This window comes from Sceloporus undulatus, chromosome 4 (assembly GCF_019175285.1).
Source record: "Sceloporus undulatus isolate JIND9_A2432 ecotype Alabama chromosome 4, SceUnd_v1.1, whole genome shotgun sequence".
NCBI lineage: Eukaryota > Metazoa > Chordata > Lepidosauria > Squamata > Phrynosomatidae > Sceloporus > Sceloporus undulatus.
In genome coordinates, this window is record NC_056525.1 from 56448706 (window position 1) to 56468520 (window position 19815).

The 19815-nt window shown below is 38.4% G+C and overlaps 1 protein-coding gene across 1 annotated transcript in view; it reads left to right on the forward strand.

The window, feature by feature from the left end:
* The first annotated feature begins 9067 nt into the window (after positions 1-9067).
* The window catches only part of PIGR (polymeric immunoglobulin receptor), a 66646-nt gene continuing 55898 nt past the window's right edge, over positions 9068-19815 (forward strand). The window contains 2 exon segments of the mRNA XM_042464294.1: positions 9068-9119; positions 17155-17496. Coding sequence (XP_042320228.1) covers positions 9080-9119; positions 17155-17496 — 382 coding nt within the window. The 5' untranslated portion in view covers positions 9068-9079.

Consider the following 19815-nt stretch of genomic DNA (forward strand, 5'->3'; position numbering starts at 1 on the left):
ACAGCAAAGTGGCAAGAGAAGTCAAGTCATTCACATTTTTTGTTTTAGAAATTGCATCTTTCCAAATGAACAAGCCCAGTAAACAAAGAAAGACTCAACAGTTACAAAGATATAAAAGCAGCAGGACTGTGAGAACATCAGAGAAATGCAGAATATACCACAATCTGTCTGCTGGAATTATGGAATCATATGGAATCTGTGAAGTGTAGTCTGGCAATGTACTTAGAACTCATTGCTACAGAGTTTTAATGCTGCTGTTCAGGGAAGGACCCTGCAGTTCAGGACAGAGAATTCTAAGTTTCTCAAACTACAAATCCAAAGGTAGACATCTGGGCAGGAGAATGGTGACTTCAAGATATTTTTGTTAGTGCTTTGGCTGGTGAAAAACCTCTGAGTGGAGAAAACTTTCTTTGGATTAATGGGAAAGTGAAGGGATTACCCATGAGCAGCAAGAATTCTTGTTCGCGTGCTTACTTTTGGTAGGACAGACTGAGGGAGCCATGGCAGTTAAAACCATCAGATTCCATAAGTGTATAATGCAGTTATGCTATGTTGGTTCTTATTTGATTCAAAGCCCTTGGATCAATTATCCTGTCCAGACTTTGTCATCATGGCAACCTTGGCAGAAGCTAACTATGAATATTTACTCCCCCGCTCCTACCTCACCTGCAAGAATATCCAGTCCCATAACAAGTAGAAATTGGTTACCCTTAGCAGTGGCACCAGTAGGGTTGATGTCACACAGTGCAGTAACTCATGGTGTCACCCCCTCTTGATCTCCTCCCATTTCACACCATACAGAATCCTTAGTAATGCTTTTTTGCATGAAAGTTACTTGTAAATCGTAATTTCGATACACACCACTGAATGTAATGCTAATAGTTGTGACATAAACAACTAGCAAAATTAAAATTATACCTTAAAATTACAATAGCAGGCACACAAACTAAATGTATTTACATATACATAGTGAAGATTTGGTTAAAATGTGAAGTTTTAAAATAAAATTTTAAAAGAATATATATATTTTTAAAAAAATAATTTTTTTTTTTTAAAAAAAAGCAAGTTTCCCAATGTAAAATTTTAATGGAAAAAAAATTCTGGGGTCTTCTGCTTTCTCCTCACACTGAGCTTCACCCCTCTCCCACCATCTCTTAAAGCATTTTAAAGAGAAGCAGATGAATGCCACAGCCCGTTTCTACCAAAAGGTTCGTGTTTGAAGAGCAATAGTGTCACCCTCCCCTTTTGGGTGTCACCTCGTGCGGACAGCACTCCCCGCATCCCTCTAGTGATGCCACTGACCTTAGGATGACATTTCCACCCCTGTAGGCAGAAATCCACTTTCTGCATCTAAAGGGGACACTTGCTGTGGAGAAGAGGTAGATAGTTTTGCTAATTGTTCAGGGAGTCCAAAGTTATGGAGAGGTCAGGAAGAAGTATAGTGTCTAGTTGAAGGATAGTACCACTCTATTCTGCTTTGGTCAGGCCTCATCTGGAATACTGTGTCTAGTTCTGGGCATCACAGTTCAAAAAAGATGTTAAGAAGCTGGAGCATGTCCAGAGGAGGGCAATCAAAATGGTGAAGGGTCTGGAAACCATGCCCTATGAGGAAAGACTTAGGGAACTGGGTATGTCTAGCCTGGAGAAGAGAAGATTAAGAGGTGATATGATAGCCCTGTTTAAATATTTGAAGAGTGTCATGTTGAGGATGGAGCAAGCTTGTTTGCTGCTGCTCCAGAGAATAGGACCCAGAACAATGGATTCAAACTACACAAAAAGAGATTCCACCTCAACATCCGGAGGAACTCCTGACAGTAAGGGCTGTTCAACAGTGGAACACACTCCCTCGGAACAAGCCAGGAGAAGCTATTTTTTTAATAATAGGATATCCCGTTATTCAAAATAATTGCTTCTCTGTGAATGCTTTATCGATGGAAGGAAAGTGGGAAGCCACAATTATGTTTTAGAAGTGTGATGGACGATCCCACCTTTGTGCTTCTGAAACAGTTCAGCAACGTTTCATGCACATAAGTGCCTCCGTGTGATAAGGTCCTATGATTCAATCCAAGGCATCATTGTCATAAATAATAGTAAAACTGCCCTAATAATGTTTTTAAACAAATTATACCACAGTCAAACCTGGAATATGGGGAAGGCTGCAGGTTGCCATATCACAAAAACAATATTGTCTAGCTGGAAAAGCTGCAGGAGTGGACAAACAAATTATATAAGACAGGGGCAACTTCCCTATGAGAAAATGAAAGCTTAGATGACACCATAACTGTCCTTGCATCTTCCTGGTTCTCATCTGAAAATCACTATTTTAAGGCCTAAATTCTCCTTTGTACCACACATAACAATCATGATTTTAATACTTCTTTGTTGTTAGCTGCATACTGCCGAGTCAGGCAACTAAACAGAAACTCATTAAGATAGAAGGAGGAAGCATATAGTTCCTTGTTGACTTCTCCCTCATCATCATTCCTCTTCCATCATTTGTTGTTGTTTTAAAACCACAGAGTCCTTTTGTAAAACAAGACAAAACAAAAACAGGGAAGTAGCACTAACTATTGTCAGGTGAAAGGTGTGAGAAAGATAATGTACAAGTTACTGACTCACATCCAGCAGGGATTCTTCTAATTAGTGGATAGAAAATCTAGTTCCACAGTTGGTGGAAATGGTTGAAACTGCTTGCCTATACTCCAAAAGCCTTGGTCTGATGCAGCACGTTTGTCATATATTTTCTTTTTATGCCATTTCTTTGACTCATGTAATCCTGACATCAGGAAACAGTATGCCTGTTAATCTATACAGACTTGTATGACAGTATGCACTAGAATTTCATTGTCTTCATTTGCATAAATGGAAGAAAAACATAGGAGATTATGAAATAAAAACATCCCTGAAACCTCTCAGAAGAGAGCTATAGGTCATTGTACTATATCTATGGCTGTTTTGGAGGCTTTGGAACCGTTACTTTTTCTAGCCCTAGATAACTCATTTTCTCAATCAGTCTGGTCATGTCTTTTTTGAGGAAAAGGCCTCTTGAGGGCTTAAAATAATTGAAAGCCTCCTCCTATGAAACAAAACAGCCCATGATACCTTCCCAGCGGCTATGGGTGATTTGGAGGTTCTTTTTCTCAAATGAAAATGAGAGACGAAAATGGACTCTGGAGCTGCATGCAATCCATGGATGACTTTTTCTCACCCTCACTTAGGTTACATTCCTCATGAAAATAATTTTTTTTTTTTGAGAAACCCACATTGCCTTTTATGTGCAAATTTTGTCCAAAACCTCCATGAGGCTTTCTGAACATTTGGAGGGCTTTTTAAAGGGGAAAAAAAATGTTTTTGACACAGAAATCACATTTTTAATTAAAAGAAATAATCATTCCAGAAACCGATAGGATGTGTGTGTGCGCGCGCGTGCGCACGTGCACAAAACCACTTCCTTTGTGCCAACTAGAGTCGAATTCTACAATTCAGTTAATTGTTGAATGGAAAATGAACACATAGGTAAATCCCATTGATTGAATGGGTCTACTTTAGGTAGCACAAGCAACAGAATTGTTTTTTGTACAATAATAGGTTTGTGGGGTGGGGGTGTTACCCAAAGACCAGGTGAGGGAATTGACTATTTGGCCAGGTAACAAAGACTGAATGACTTGTCCCAGGAATGAGATTAACAAAATTCCCCCTGTTGATCGCAGGGCCTGCTGCTCAGTAAGTGGGGAAAGGGGAGATGTTATTTAATTCATTCCTTCATTCATTCCTTCATTCATTCATTCATTTCTATCTAGTCTTTCCCCCCGCCCAAAGTGGCTAACAATATATTTTAAAACAGTGCAGATTAAAACTATACAAAGTCATTAATAAAAGTATCACTATAAGTGATATTTAAAAAGTGATTAAACAATTTATAATGTTAAAACCTGAAACATGAAAAACATGAAAATTCATAAAAAGACCACATGCAAACCTTTAAAACAGCACTGCACAGCATCAAAACCCCACCCTGGTCAGTCTTTAGAAGCCTGTGCTAGTGGAAGGCGACCAAGGACTCCCTGATCATCCTGGCCTACCTAAGGAGAAAGTTCCAAAGTCTGGGAGCAGCTACCAAGAAGGCCCTCTTCCTTGTTCCATCAAAAAAATCTGGGGAGGTGGTGGGACGGAGAAGGGCCTCTCCAGGTGATTATTGAGCTCTGAGGAGCTAGCTTGGATTTGATCTAATGGTTTTTAATTTGTATAATTGTAATGTTTTTATTGAAGTTTTATTTATGTATTGCAATTTTTAGTCTGCATTTTATATTTTGTCATTGCAATTTCTATCTGTACACCACTTTGATCACTGTGGAAAAGCGGTTTATAAATAAAACTTCTTCTTCTTCTTCTTCTTCTTATTATTATTATTATTATTTTCACAATTACTGTGTATTCTCTAAACTAGAGGCTGCAGAAAGATCATGAATATGAAACAGTCGTGAGCATGTAACTCTAGTTTACACATTGTAACTGTCCAACAGGATTCCAGCCCTGCTGTATTTATGCAGAGAATAATTTCTTGAAAAACTCTGGTATCTGCTAATACCTGGCAAAAAATGTGTAAGATTCTTACACTGTGTCATTCCCGCGAAACCCATATTTCAATGGTGAAATGAAGTAACAGTGACTCTTTTTTCCATCCCTAGTGTGCATGCTCACACACTTGTTCACACAAGTGCACATGTGCATGAGTGTTTATGAGTGGAAATTCAGTACAGATTCAAAGATTTGAGAGGTTTGGGTTCAGGTCTATTTCCATTTCTGTGAATCTACTCTCTCACTTGGCAAACTAGCTCAGATTCAGCTTGATTCCCTTTAAAGAGAACTTGAGCTGACCAGCCAGAGAGCAGAGGAAATTCTTATTTGGTTATGTAGCCACAGGTTCTTCCTCTTCTTTTAAATTAAGAACTTCATTATGTTACAGACTGTTGTAACTGAGGTAAGTAGAGATAGACTCAATTGGTCTTCCTCTTTTTAGTATGCAGTTTGCTTCATTCATAGTCTAGTTAAAGAGGTGGATGTTTTGTGAAGAGAACCTTTTAAAAGTCTGGACTGAAAGAAATTGCTATCTAGCTATACATAATATTTGAATATTTATTGAAAATGTTGGAGTAAGCGTTGTTGTAATTTCTGAGTAGGTGATGCTTCTATCCATGCTGAAGTCTGGAAAATAAATATGCATTAACTATTTATGATAAGGTAAGTAAAATTCATTTTGTTAAAGATGCTATAAAGGCCCATTAGGTTTTTGAATAACTATCTTGTCTAGCCAACCATGGGAGGCCTTTCATGGTGGGTTTTGCTTTCATCAAAATCAACTTATTGTGTTTCCTGCTGATAAATATTGGTGTTTCAGAAGTTTAGATGATGGCGTTTACATTTTGCCAGATGCCAGGCCCTGCCAGTATTATCTACCTTAATGTATAATGAGAAATTATCATTGACAAAAGATGGAAGTCTTTGTCTCAGTCAAAAGTTATAGGCCAGTGTATACATTCTGGGAAGAGTGTAAAATTGACCTTTGGTGTACATAGGAAGAAAATACTAATTAAGAACCTAAAATGAGAATGCATGTATTTTGAACTTATAGCTATAAAGAATATAGGGTGGAATTTTGGGGGAGCAGGCTGAACCTGAACCAAACATATTTATAAGAGAGTAAGCCCCAGTGAAATCTGTAATTTAGTATCCATGTATAGGATTACATGGCAGGGGAGGGCATGTTCCAATTCAGTGCATTTATCTGGCAATAACCCAAGCAGGGCTGTAGACCAGGGCTCTTGGAAGTCTCTTATTCATAGGATCACCATAAGCTGAAGCCAAATTGATGGCAAAACAACAAGAAGATTGTACTGATCACAGTGCAATATACTTTGGAAATTACATACATGGGCTACTAAATTGCCACTCCTGGACACTGGAGGCTCAACCACATGTGGTGTTGGAGCTCTATTTCTGTAGCTCTGAGCCTGATTTTCTTTTGCAGTCCAAGGTGCAACCCCTCCTGAGATAATGGTCATCTTCAGGTGGAAAGACTTCAACTGGGGCAACAACATGGAGGAAAGGGCCTTAGCTCCAATTCATATCTCCCCATCACACTGTGGCTGCTTTGTTTTTGTTTTTTTTACACTAGGAAGAGGGAAATTATGATGGAAGCTCCAGAGCTTTAACATAAATGAAATCTGTAATCAGAATTTGTTACTGTTGTTGTTGTCTACCTTCTAGTTGATTCTAACTTATGGTGACCACGCGATGTAGTAGTTTGATCACTGGACTATAAATAAAACTTTTCTGAGGTACTAGAGATTGAATTGCTGGGAAATGACTTCTGCAGAGTGCTTCTAGTCATGAGGTGCTTTGGGACAAGCAGTTGTGGCAGGTCCCCAAGGACTCTCCAGCCGTCTGTTCTTGGGCTACTTCTGCACCTCAGAAAAGCTTCAGTCAGGGCACTGCTAGGCTGCAGGTAGGTTTTCTTGGGGGTATTATCAGTCATGATGATGATGATTCAGGATTTTGGTTGCTGTTTTCTGTTGAAAAATCCCCAGTGTGTGTTTTTCATTCAAAGTAGGCTCTGCAAAAATTCCCAGAGTCTACATGCTACTCTGAGAAATATGAGGAAGGGCATGTAGACTATCAAAGTAGGGTCATTAGACTCCACCTAATGAACTGATAGAGAACAAAGACTATAAAAGAAAGGCAAGAAAACTTGTTTTTCCATTTGAAAATACAAAGCACCTCTTTGAAAATGCAAACCTGTTTTTGTCCAGCATGAGGCTCACAGGCCTCTTTGTAGGAAGAGACTTGTGAATTCCCCAGGAAGTCTTCATATTGTCAGAGCTGGTGATGGATTAGTCTCTGGGCCTGGCAACAGATGCCCACAGAATTAGGAACCATCTACCCATCTATCCACAGTTACCCTTCATCAAGAAGGAAAAAAAGCCACACCCAAGGGAAGTAAGATGAAGGGAGAGGGTATTTTAATCAATGGGAATTGATTGGTGTGATATCAACCCAGGTCCTAGGTTTCAGGAAAAGCCTTAGGGTTCCTGGCAGTTCCAAGTACTGTATTCATGGGTAGCCTTGTAAACTCCTAGTTTACTTTCAGGGCAATGCATCTCCTTGGAAAAGCGGGAAAGACTATAGGAATGGAGCATGAATTCCAATTTGAATGTGCTCTTATTCAAGCTGCTGCACTTACATTTTCAAGCACTATTGCGTTGGATAATCAATTATCTATAGAGAAAAATGATGGATGGAGAAAACGTTAGCTTAGCTGGTGGCAAGATGTGGGATGGGAATCCAGTTCTTTGTGAGATCTGGTGGGATCCATCCTTTATTTTGTATATGAGCAAAAATGTGAATAACAAATATATCAAATTTGGTTTTGAGATAGCTTAAGAGTGATTCACAGTGATATTTGGTTTTGGGTTCAGTAAGGAAAATCTGATCTTTCTTCTTTCTTTGTTACGTTTATATCCCACCTTTCTCTAAGAATCTGAAAGTATCATACACAGTTCTGTTCCCACATTTTTATCCTCACAACAACCCTCTGAGTTTCGTTATGATGAGAGAGAATGACTAGTTTGAAGTCACCTACAGGTCTTCAAGTAGACTGAATGGGGTTTTGCACTTACATCTCCATAGTTCTAGTCTAACACTTGAATTTTTTACTCACGTCTAATGAAGTAATTCATTGTAAATTTCATTCTTGTATGAAACAATTAATGATTTTACAATTTTTCTCCTTGCTGCAAGAAAAACATTAAAAACCTTGTACTTCTTGAAGACTATTTGTTGTTTGATATCTATTCTTTGCCCCAAAAAGTAGACATGGTGTGTGTGTGTGTGTGTGTGTGTGTGTGTGTGTAGGAAATTTCATTTTCTATGCAGAAAACTATTATTTCTGTGCAGAAAAGAAGTTGGCTGCACAGAAAACAAATTTCTGCAACCCCCCCCCCAGCATTTCTGCATAATGTTTTCTGCAGAGAAAATTGTGTTTTCTGTGCAAAATAACCCCCAATATCTCCTTCAAATATTGAAGTAATTTGATGTTATGTGCATTTTGGGAATAAAACCTTGACATCTAGTAGATGTTCAGAAATAGTAGCAAACACTTGAAGTAGCAACTTTGTAAAGCAGAAGATTTAATACAGACAGGAAAGTATTTAATATTCCAACTACTTCAGCCAAAAACATGAACAATGATTTTATTCAGAGTTACAGTTGCTGAGAAAGGTATTCAGGAATTCCAGTGAGAATTAAAATAGGAAAGAGGATTGTTTTCTGCAGAAGAGGTCAAATGACCTTTGCAAGAAAGCCCTTCAGAAAAACGGTTCCTTTCTGCAGAAGCAATCTTATTCTTAGTTCTGTTGCTGGTATACAAATGATATATACCATATTTCACTGGTCCTCAAACTGTGCCCTTTAAGAGATTTTGGATGTCAGCTCCCAGAAGCCTCAGCCATATTGGCCAATAGTCTGGGATTTTGGGAGCTGAAGTCCAAAATCCCTTAAAGAGTATAGTTTGGGGACCACTGCCGTATTTCATGGCAGGTCATCCTATGGACTGTGGGGAACCTAAGGCTCTCTAATTCCAATTATATATTTTAATTCCCATTATGTTTGACCATTGACTGCATATACTGGGGCTGATGGGAGTCCAACAAGCAGTAGCTGGAAGTTCCATATCAATAGGACAATGGGACAAAGAATCTACTCTGGGTGTTAGTCCAGATTTTAAGGAGCTATCCAGATGCTGAATTTATTTTATGGACTGGTAGGATTAAAGTTAGGATTAAAACATATAGTGGATTCAACATTCTAATGACATGGAAGCCACCAGTCACACTGACTCCAGCATTTGGAGGCCTTCAGTTCTTTACATGTGACTATAGGATTAGATGGCACTTTACAATTTTTTATTCCTCTTTATCTAAAAAAATCATTTATGTTAATATCAGGTGGTCTGGAGCCTCCCCCATCTTTATCATCCAGTTGAGACGTTTCTACCCTTTACATATCTCAGTGTTCAGGCATAATGATGATCATCTTTCTTTTTTATCTGGTTCCGATACATGGTGAGTACCCAAAATTGGTGCCTTTTTTTGCCCTTCATGTCATATCTTCTGTTCCATTAGTATGCATATTACAGGTATGGTTTCTGTTCCACTATCGATGATACTCAAAATAGTTGTAAAGGGGGAAAGGAATTCCCAAATTTACCTTGTTCACACTGGGCAGCCGGTGGCTTCCATTTCAGCTGGGTGTTGAATCTGCTTCAGATTTAAAAAAACAACACCTAAAATGCTCAACTCTGCCCTTCAAAAAGGCTGAACACCTTTTATAGTTATTTTAAAGTTGAGGGTAAAATCTGGAGCACATTCAATGTCCCACTGCCATGGATTGTCCTCCATGAGTACAGCTGTTTCCTTATCACCAACACAAACTGCTTGTTGTGAACTAAATATATCCTTGGTTCACTATATGGATAATATAATACAGTGCGCCCACACCAACTGCGGGCTTGCCATCTGTGGTTTTAGCTTCCATGAATGGTAAGCCCCAACTTTTCCAATGGGTATGTGTACATGTGGTGACATGAGCAGGAGCATGTGCCCATTGAAAAGAACGGCACTTAAGTTCCTGCATTTTTTGCTATACACAGGGGCTCTGGAATGCATCCTCTTGGAGAGCAAGGGCACACTGTATTCTTATTATAAAATATCAAAGACATGGTGGGATGACTATTGAGAGACGTTAAGGAGCAAAGTGGAAAAGCAGGTTTTCAACTGAACATTATATAATAATGTTACATAATAACCAAAATAATAACCACAGCTTATTTACACAACTTTAAAGTGGATGATGAAGACATGGAAACAGAAGGAAGATTTTCTGTACCTTGTTTATAAATAATAATGGAAACTGTAATCGAGAAATCAGAAGAAGACTAGGACTTGGAAGGACAGCTATGAAGGATAAGATCATCAAGTCTTATAAAGATATATCCTTGAATACCAAAGTTAGAATCATGCAAGCCATTGTACTCCTGATTTCTATGTATGGTTATGAAAGATGTACAGTGAAGAGAGATGACAGGAAGAAAATTAACTCATATGTAGCATGACTCTAAAGTAGAGTTCTACAGATACCATGGGGAGGGTATCTTTAGCAGGCTGGTCCCTCCTCTTCTGGCCATGCAGCAATTGGGCAAAGTCCAGGAAATTTAAAGTCCATTTATATTTCAACAAGGACTCCTCTTCTGCAATTCAATATGTCTCCATTCCTGTGAGGCCATTCCTCTTTGTAGGCAGAGGACCAAGTGCCCAAACTCAGTGGCATTCCCACACCGGGTACCACCCGATGCTGGGGTGTGGTGGGGTGGACCTCCAGGTGGTGGGACATCCAGCGGAGGAAACACACAAGGAAAAAAAAAACTGAGGTTGGACAGGAGGTTGAAATGGAGGACAGATCCTGAAAATGGGGAGGACCAAGTATGGTTACCCTGACTAAAAACCACACATATAGATATAAAATAAATCCATGCTTCTCAGCCCTGCTCAAAATGGAGGACGGCTTTCTCCCATCTTTCCAGGGTGGGAGGGCTGGAGGAACAGAGTGCTCCTGTTCTGGCATCCCTCCCACCCTAGAAAGGCTTTCTCCTATCTTTCCAAGGTGGGAAGGCTCAAATAAATTGATTCAGCCAAAAAAGGAGCGGAAAAACCCAGTGTCTTTTTGATGCGGTTTAAGTGGAGGAAAACCATACCCCCCTTAGGAATCGGTTCCAAGTCGATTCCCAAGTGGAACCATAGTCGTTTAAACCGGATCGTGATTTGACATGATCCGGTTTAAATCATAGTGGGAATGATCCCCTGGACTGATGAGAACCTTCACTACTCAGGACTTATTCTGTGCAAAATTTGCACCTTTTCATAGAAAACAGCAAAGAGGATGGCACAAAAATATTATTTGCTACAGAGAAAATGCTGCTTCTAGGCACAAAATGCAGACGAAAATCCTGGGCTGATGAGAACCTTCACCATTCTGGACTTATTCTGTACAATTAGCAAAACAACAAATAGAACAGTACAAAAATGTTATTTTTTGCAGAGAAAATGCTGTCTCCTAGACATAAAATATTGCTTTCCATGGAGAAAAATGTGCAAATTTTTCGAAGAATAAATACTGAACTATGGGGTGAAAAGACAGTCCCAAATGGGTGGTGTGATGCCGCCCCTGAGAAAGCTGGATTGGGGCCGCAGCAATGCACATTGCAGCCACAATCCAGCCAGCTTCCACCTCAAATAGGAGCATAAAAATTCTGCTCCTATTTGGGGCGGAAAAAAGCTGCTCCCTTGCCTTTACAGCTGGATTTTTGCTGGCTCTGGGGCAAGTGGTGTTTGAATGTCACGCTCGCAAATCATTTGGAAGCTGGCCACTGTGTGACCACCGGTGTGGCTTCCGGGTGACTCGTCGGCGCTGGGTATCTAAATGCCATGCTCCCACTCTGCCCCCAAGCTAGTGCTTAGTGTGTTCAGGCTCTATAGCATTTTCTGTACAAGAAACAGCACTTTCTTTGCAGGAAACAATATCTGACGTCCTGATTATGAATTACAATGGTGTAAACCTGACACATGTAATTGCAATTCACTTATGGTCATTGTGCAGGTCAGAAATCTCTTCTGACCATGCAACAAACAAACCTCTCCCAAAACCTGCCTTTTTTTTAATTTTTAAAATTTTTTATTATTAAAAAAAAACACTTGACATACACAGGTACAAACATTTTAACATACACAAATACAAACACATGCACTCGGCTTTATCATACTTAAGTCGAGTATTAGAGACACAAACTAATGTTGATTAGTACAATGTAACTAATATCCACGCCTTCTCTAACACAATAACCCTTTCATTTTCTCTCTTCCAACCTAGTCCCTATCTTATCCTTCTTAATTTCCTTTCCTATTCCTTTCTTCTCTTCTTTCTCCTTTCCTCATCTTCCTAAACTTTCTATCCTTCATTAATTTCCTTGTTCTGCAACTATATTAACTTAACTACCTACTCTTACTTTCTGCACCTACTTATCCCTTCAACTACTTCCCTATTACCCTATCTTTATCTTCCTCATTCATTCTCCTATTATTCCACCTCTTCTTCACACTTATCATACATTCTACCCTTGCATACTTACAGTGACTTCCTCCTATCTATTTCCAATTAATTCATACTCATTGACTTTCCGTGTTCTAACCTTTTTGGTGGATCCCATCTCCCTTCCGATCATCTGTTATAATTAGTTCTTAGTGCTAGCCGAGATTGAGTCCCTTTATTTGAATACTGTTACTGCTATCTCTCCCCAGTTTGCTTCAAAGAAATCAATTACTTTGATCCATTCATCTTCCCTTTGTTTAGTTGCTTTATTAGTAATTGCTTGGGTTAATCTGTCCATCATAATAGCATCATATAGTTTTACTAGCCAATCATCTATAGATGGGCAATTCGAATTTTTCCATTTTGGGGCAAAGGTTACTCTAGCTAATGTAATTAAATAAAACAAGATTTTTTTTCACTGCCCTTTATCTTGTCATCGATAATACCTAATAAAAAAGTTTCCGGTTTCTGTAGTATTTTCCTCCCCATAATACGATCAATATAGTTACTTATCAATTTCCAGAATTTCTTGGCCTCCTTACATCCCCACCAACAGTGGTAAAAAGTTCCTATTTCTTTTTTGCACTTCCAACATTTATTATTATCTAATTTATATATTTTGGCAATTTTAGATGGTGTCATATACCAGTGGTAAAACATTTTATAGTAATTTTCCCTTAAATTTTGTGATGCTGTAAATTCATAGTTACTTTTCCAAGAGTTTTCCCATTGTTGCATGGATATTGGGTGACCTAACGCTTTTGCCCACTTAATCATATTTTCTTTCACTGTTTCTTGTTCAAGCTCAAAGGACAGCAAAATCTTATAAATTTTCCCAATTAATTTCGAGTTACTCTCCAGTAAAAGTTTCCCTAATTCAGAATTGCCCTGTGCCGATACTACATTATGTTCTTTAGTATCCTCTTTGTATCTTGCTAGAATTTGATTATATGCTAGCCAATCAAATCCCCAGCCCTCTTTGTTAAGTTGTTCTCTTGGTTTTAAAGATGTTTGATTCCCCTCCTTTACTAATATATCTCTATATCTAAACCAATTCCCATCTGCTATCTTTTCCCTCCTATAAAAAGCTTCCTGTGGTGAGACCCAACCTTCAATATCTTGAAATATCCTGCGTTTATATTTATTCCAGATTTTAATGAGTGCCTTTCTAATACAATGTTTTTTAAATGATTTATTTAGTTTGTCTTTTTCATAGATTAGATAGGCATGCCAACCATAATTGTTACCATCACCTTCTATTTCCAATAGATTTGGGTTATCCAACATTAGCCAATCCTTGATCCACATGAGGGCACAGGCTTCAAAGTATAATTTCAAATTTGGTAGGGCTAAACCTCCTCTATCTTTCAAGTCTTGCAGGTATTTGTATTTAATTCTAGGTTTTCTACCCTTCCAGATGAATTGAGACAAATCTTTGTCCCAATCCCTAAAGGGTTTCTCTGATGTGATAATAGGGAGCATTTGGAATAGAAATAGAAGCTGGGGTAATACCATCATTTTAATACATGCTATTCTTCCTGTTATAGAAAGACTTAATTTGTTCCATTTTATAAGGTCTTGTTTTATCTTGGCCCAAACCTTTTTATAATTGATTTCATAGAGACAGTTTATTTTGTCAGAAATTTGGAGTCCTAAGTATTTCACTTTTTTCTCAATTTTAATGCCGGATTTTTGTTCTAGATGTTTTTGTTCGCTCTCTCTCATATTCTTTGTTAAAAATACTGATTTTGATCTGTTAATTTTGCATCCTGTCATTACGCCGAATTTGTCTAAAATTTCCATAATTGTTTCTATACTTTCTGCTGGCTCTTCCAGAAAGAGGATCATATCGTCCGCAAAGGCTCTAGTTTTGTATCTTTGGTTCTTGATTTTTGTCCCCTTTATTTGATCATTAAATTTGATTTCTTTTATTAACAGTTCCATGATTAATAGGAATAGGAGAGGAGAGAGCGGACATCCCTGCCTTGTACCCCTTTTTATATTAATAAATTTAGTTTTTTCACCATTTATCCTAATTTGGGCTTTTTGGTCCTGGTATATTTTAGTTATCCAATTCATAAAATTTGGACCAATTTGAATTTTTTTCAGGATTTCTAGGAGAGTTTGCCAATTGACCGAATCAAAAGCTTTTTCTAGGTCGATAAACATTAAGCCTAACTGCTTATCATTATGGCGTTCATAATATTCCAAAATGTTCAATATGATTCTGGAATTGTCTCTCATAAATCTCTGTGGTAGGAAGCCCCTTTGGTCCTTATCAATAAGATCTTTAAGACAAGATTTTAATCGATTTGCTAAGATTGTATCGAAAATTTTATAATCATTATTTAATAATGAAATTGGACGATAGTTGATTGGTTCTAGAGTATCTTTCCCCTCCTTGGGTAACATGATTATTTCTGCTTCTTTCCAGGATTTAGGTATTGTTTCATCCAATGCTTTATTCATAATTTCCTGCAGGATGCCCCCTAATTCGAATTTAAAAGTTTTGTAGAATTTTGCTGTTAGTCCATCGTTCCCTGGTGATTTACCTAATTTACTGGAGTCGATTGCATCCCAAACCTCTTGTGTGGATATTGGCTGATTCAATTGTGTCTTGTGAGCTTCCGTTAGCCTCTCTATATTTGACGAAGCTATGTAAACTCTGACTGCTTCCTCATCTGTTTGCTTGTCATTGTAAAGATCTTGATAGAAATTAACAAAAACTTCTTTAATTTCATCTTGTTGAGTTACAATTCCTTTACCTGAGTTGATCTTATTAATAGCTTTTTTTTCCTTTTCTTTTTTTAATTTGTGGGCTAACTATTTCCCCGTTTTATTTGCATGTTCAAAGGATTTTTGTTTGGTTAGTCTAAGTCTTTTGTTTAATTCATCTGTTGCTTCTAGATCCAATTGCTTCTGTATCAATTTTATTTCCCTTTGAGTTTTCTTATCTCTTGGAAATTTCTGTAGGTCCTGTTCCTTGTCCTTAAGCAGCTTGTTTAGTTTCGTTACCTTTTGTTTTTTTCTCCCTTTGGATTCTTATATTCCATTGTGTAAAGAAACCTCTAATCACGGCTTTACCTGCATCCCATACCGTTGATATCTGGATCTCTTTGTCCTTATTTTCTTTTAGGAAATGTTGAAACATTATTTTAAATTCTTTCACAATTTTTTCGTCCTTTAAAAGATCTTCATTTAGATACCAATTGTTGGTTCTATTAATTTCGTTCAGGTTTAATATTATAGGGTTATGATCTGAGATGGTTCTACTAAGCGTTTCCATTTTTTAAATTTCTTTCAAGAGATTCTGTGACACAAAAAACATATCTAATCTTGATAGCGACTGGTGTCTGTCTGAAAAAAAAGTGAAACACTTCTCTTTTGGGTATAGATGTCTCCAGACCTCAATCATACTACAATTTTCTAGCAGTTCGAAGAAACTTTTTGGTAGTCTTCCCTGCGTATCTTTGATGGGTTTATCTGATGATCTATCTATATTGGGTTGGATAACTCCATTGAAGTCTCCCATCATAATTACATTCTCATACTCTAGTTCCATTAGTATTGTTTGCAATTTTTTATAAAATTTATCTTTGTTATCTTGAGGGCCATATACACCTACCAAAAGACATCTCCTTCCTTTCCAATGTATTTCTACACCCAAGTACCAACCATTATTATCATTAAATATTTCTTTAGATTCAATATTATTTTTAATATATAATATAACTCCCCTCTTACTTTGGTTGATTGAGGAGATATATTCTTTGCCTAATTTTCCATTTTTAATTAATCTCAGATCCTTAGTCCTGATACGAGATTCTTGTAAGCAAATGATATCCGATTTACTTCTTTCAAGAAAGAGAAATGTTTTTCTCCTTTTTTGGGGCGAATTCAAACCTTTGAAACCTGCCTTTTAAGCAGTGCTGTCCCCCAACACAGCAATTTCCATGTTGTTGGAGAGTCGAGGGATGAGTGGGAACATGTCCAGCTCTTTTCTTGTAGCTGGATGCAAAGTGACAGGCACCTGCAGGAATGATCTACTTTAGATTTTAACCATGCTCCTCCAGAACTATTCTGAGTTGAATGGAAGTTATGCCATTGCTGAATCCTACTTTCGCATGGGCCAAGCTCCCATTCACCTCTGTGTATCTGACCCACTTACTGGTCAATCAAGCAGCTATCTCTACCTGTGCACACTGTTAAAGCTTTATTTGGTTAATTTAGGGAGGATACAGACAGGCAGAAAGGAGTGCTGAGAAGCTGCCCCTTTCTGCCCCACATCATTGCCGCATGGCACCAGCAACGATGCTCTCCAAAAAAGAGCCACGAAGGAGCCGTGTGCCATGCCGTTTAGAGGCCGAACATGAGGCACGTCATTGGTGAGCGTGCTATCTAAATGCGTATGTGCCCTAAATGGTGCTGGGAAAGCTCCACATTCCCCAGCCTTAATTTTGGCTCCAGGCCACTGCAGAGCAGCAGTCTGTACTGGGCCTTAGTGGGCTGCATTTGGCCCCAGATAATTTGGTTATCACATGTTCACAGCCTCAGGGGAAGGCAAAAGCAAACCTCCTCTGAAAAAATCGTGCCAAGAATACGCCATGATAGGTTCACCTTAGGGTTGCCTTAAGTTGAAAATGACTTCAAGGCACACAACAACAGCAACAACACTGGTGTAGCAGTAGTTAAATGCCTCCACAGCAGCCACTCACTCCAAAATCAGGGCTCAGGGTCGAGCATCCTTCTGATGTCACTAAAATGAGTACCCATCTTGTTGGGGGCAATTAGCTTATACACATTGTAAACTTTTTAGGGGGTGCTTAAGTGTGCTGATAAGGGGTATAGAAATGTACTTGCTAATGCTATTGCTATGTGTTATACTTCCAAGAGAAAATGATATTGTATAAGTTGTCTAACAACTCAGATAATGTGTTGATTGTTTCCCCCTTCTAGTTTCAGGCACATTATATGGGCCACGGCTGGTGATAAGTCATGTTGGAGGATCAGTGACAATCAAATGCTACTATTTAACCACTACAGCCAATAGACATGACAGAAAATATTGGTGCAAGGAATCCAACTTTCACCATAGGTCTTGCCAGACTATCACTTCCACAAATCAATTCACACTTCAAGACTATGATGGAAGAGTATCCATGAAGGATAGCCCTCATAATGGGCTTTTGCAAGTAACAATGGCACAGTTGAAGAAGAGTGACTCCAGTAATTACAGATGTGGCATTGGCAAATCAAACCATGGTTTATATGCTGGAGTGAATCTAACTGTTTGGGATGGTAAGCGACCTGTATTCATAGAACGATGCAATGGGCTATTTTGTAAGGGAAAAAAATATCATACTGCAATAGTTATCTCTGTTAAATATAAAACTATTCAGGAAGGATTGTACCTACCTTCTTAAATTTACTTTATCCATGTTCAAATAAGAGACAAAATTCAGCTATATTTGAGAACTTTTAAGTGCATTGCAGTGGAAATTATGTACAAGATACTTTAAAATACTACAGTTTGGTGATATTTTACCCAAGCTGTATAATATATATACAAGGATATATTTAAGAGAGTAAGAAACTATTTTTATGTTCATTCTTCTTTCTCAGATGTAACAAGATTTTTTTTTCTTGCCTCAAACCAGCTAGTTCCCCATGTTAATAATAGTGTTAGTAATATTAGTGTTGCCAGTAGGTCTGTAAAAAAAGGTACAATGGGAATCAGAAACTTGGAGGTCTGGACTTCAGAATAAGGCTAAGGTACAGTTGTTGTTTGTTAATAAGTTACCCAAGAAGTAAGAATTTCTAGATATCATGAGTCTTATTATTATTAGAGGATTGCCTGCAGAGAAGGAAAAGAAGTAATGACTGTGATATTATTGCTGAACTTAGAGCTTAACCTTTAGAACTGTGCTATGAACAAACTAGACATAAAAATAGATCTAGAATTAAGCCCAGACTTTCTGTTTTGCAAAACAACAACAACAACAACAACAAAGGATCCTTGCATAAATCTCTGTAATAACTGCCCTGAAACATGGTTCAAAACACTTTTTAGCAGAAATCTAGGATAATAAAGAATAAGTTTCCAAATCTTCTTTTGTATGGCCTTTCTACATGAACCTTAAATAAGCAGAGCTCTTTGAAATCTATGGTATCTCTTCTCAGGAGCTTGGCAGACTGCCCCTAAGGGGCGGACTCCAGCTGCCCTTTTCCTAGTTGGATCAGGGCCACAGCAACCTCATGCTGCAGCCCCAATCCGGCTTTTCAAGGGCACAGAAAGGAGCCGCAAAAAGCAGCTCCTTTTTGTGCTCTCAAAAGGGTGCCATAGTTGTGGCGATGTGCCTGTATGGCACACCTTTGGCATCTGGACGCAGCACTGGAAGCTTGCCATGACACTGCATCCTGTGTGGAGCGATACACAGAATCAAGGCATCCTGGGAGCGGAGTCAGGCCTGCGTCGTAAGAATGCTACGCCCCAACTCTGCCCCCATGCCGGTCTTTCAGGCCAGTCTGTAAAAGGGCCTCACGTGTGAAGCCATTGACTACTAAAGAAACTTTCCATTTAAATTCCTTATGGTTCAGTGGGCAAATAATCTGTGTGAAAAATGTAGAGGAAGAAAAGTCATTTAAGAAATCATTAGAATTGCTAGGAGATAAGGACAAATTTCCCCCCCCATATGTACATCTGGATTACGTAAAAGTATATTTTCCCTCTCCTCTCCCCTTTTCTCTCCTCTCTTCTCCTTACTGTTTTCTTCTTGTCTGATTGGTATAATGTTATTCCCTTAATTTTCTCAAACAAAATACTTTCATATTATTGGCTTCATCCACACTGCAGAAATACTCCAGTTTTACACCATTTTAACTGCCATAGCTCAATGCTATGGAATTCTGGGAGCTGTATTTTGTTGTAGCATCAGACATTTCTGACAGAAAAAGCTAAATGGCTCACAAAACTATAGTTCCAAGAATTCCACAGCATTGAGCCTTGGCAGTTAAAGTGGTGTCAAACTGGATTGTTTCTGCAGTGTGGATGCAGGCATTGTTATGGGTGTACTTTGGATTGTTTAGCAGGCAGTAGTTTTTGCTTTTATATATGTTTCAGTTTGGTGAAAAATTAAAAAAGAGAAAGATTAATAAAATGTGATGGCCAATTTTCCCCAAACAGGTCCAAATCTGCCTAAATCACCGGAAATTTTTTGGGGTAAACTGAGAGGGTCAGTGATAATCCAATGTCCATCTGAAACTCATGGGCTGAGAATGATGAAGTTGTGCAAACTGAGCAAATCGGGCTGTTCTCCCATAGGAGAAAGAAGAAAAGGCTGGAAGAAACAGCAAGATGTACGAATTAGTTTCACTATGAGAGAGAGCTCAGCAACTTTTAACGTCACTATAAATAATCTGAGAAAAGAAGACTCTGGAATTTACAAGTGTGGGACTGGAATAAACAGTGACTTGGGGAAAATGATACAACTTCAAGTCACAGAAGGTAAGCAAAGAAAGAAAACGATAGAATCATAAGTGTGGATCCATGGGAGAAATGGTGCAGGGAGGGATGAAAAGTAAGGGACGAATGAGGAATGTTCTCTTTGGTGAGGTACA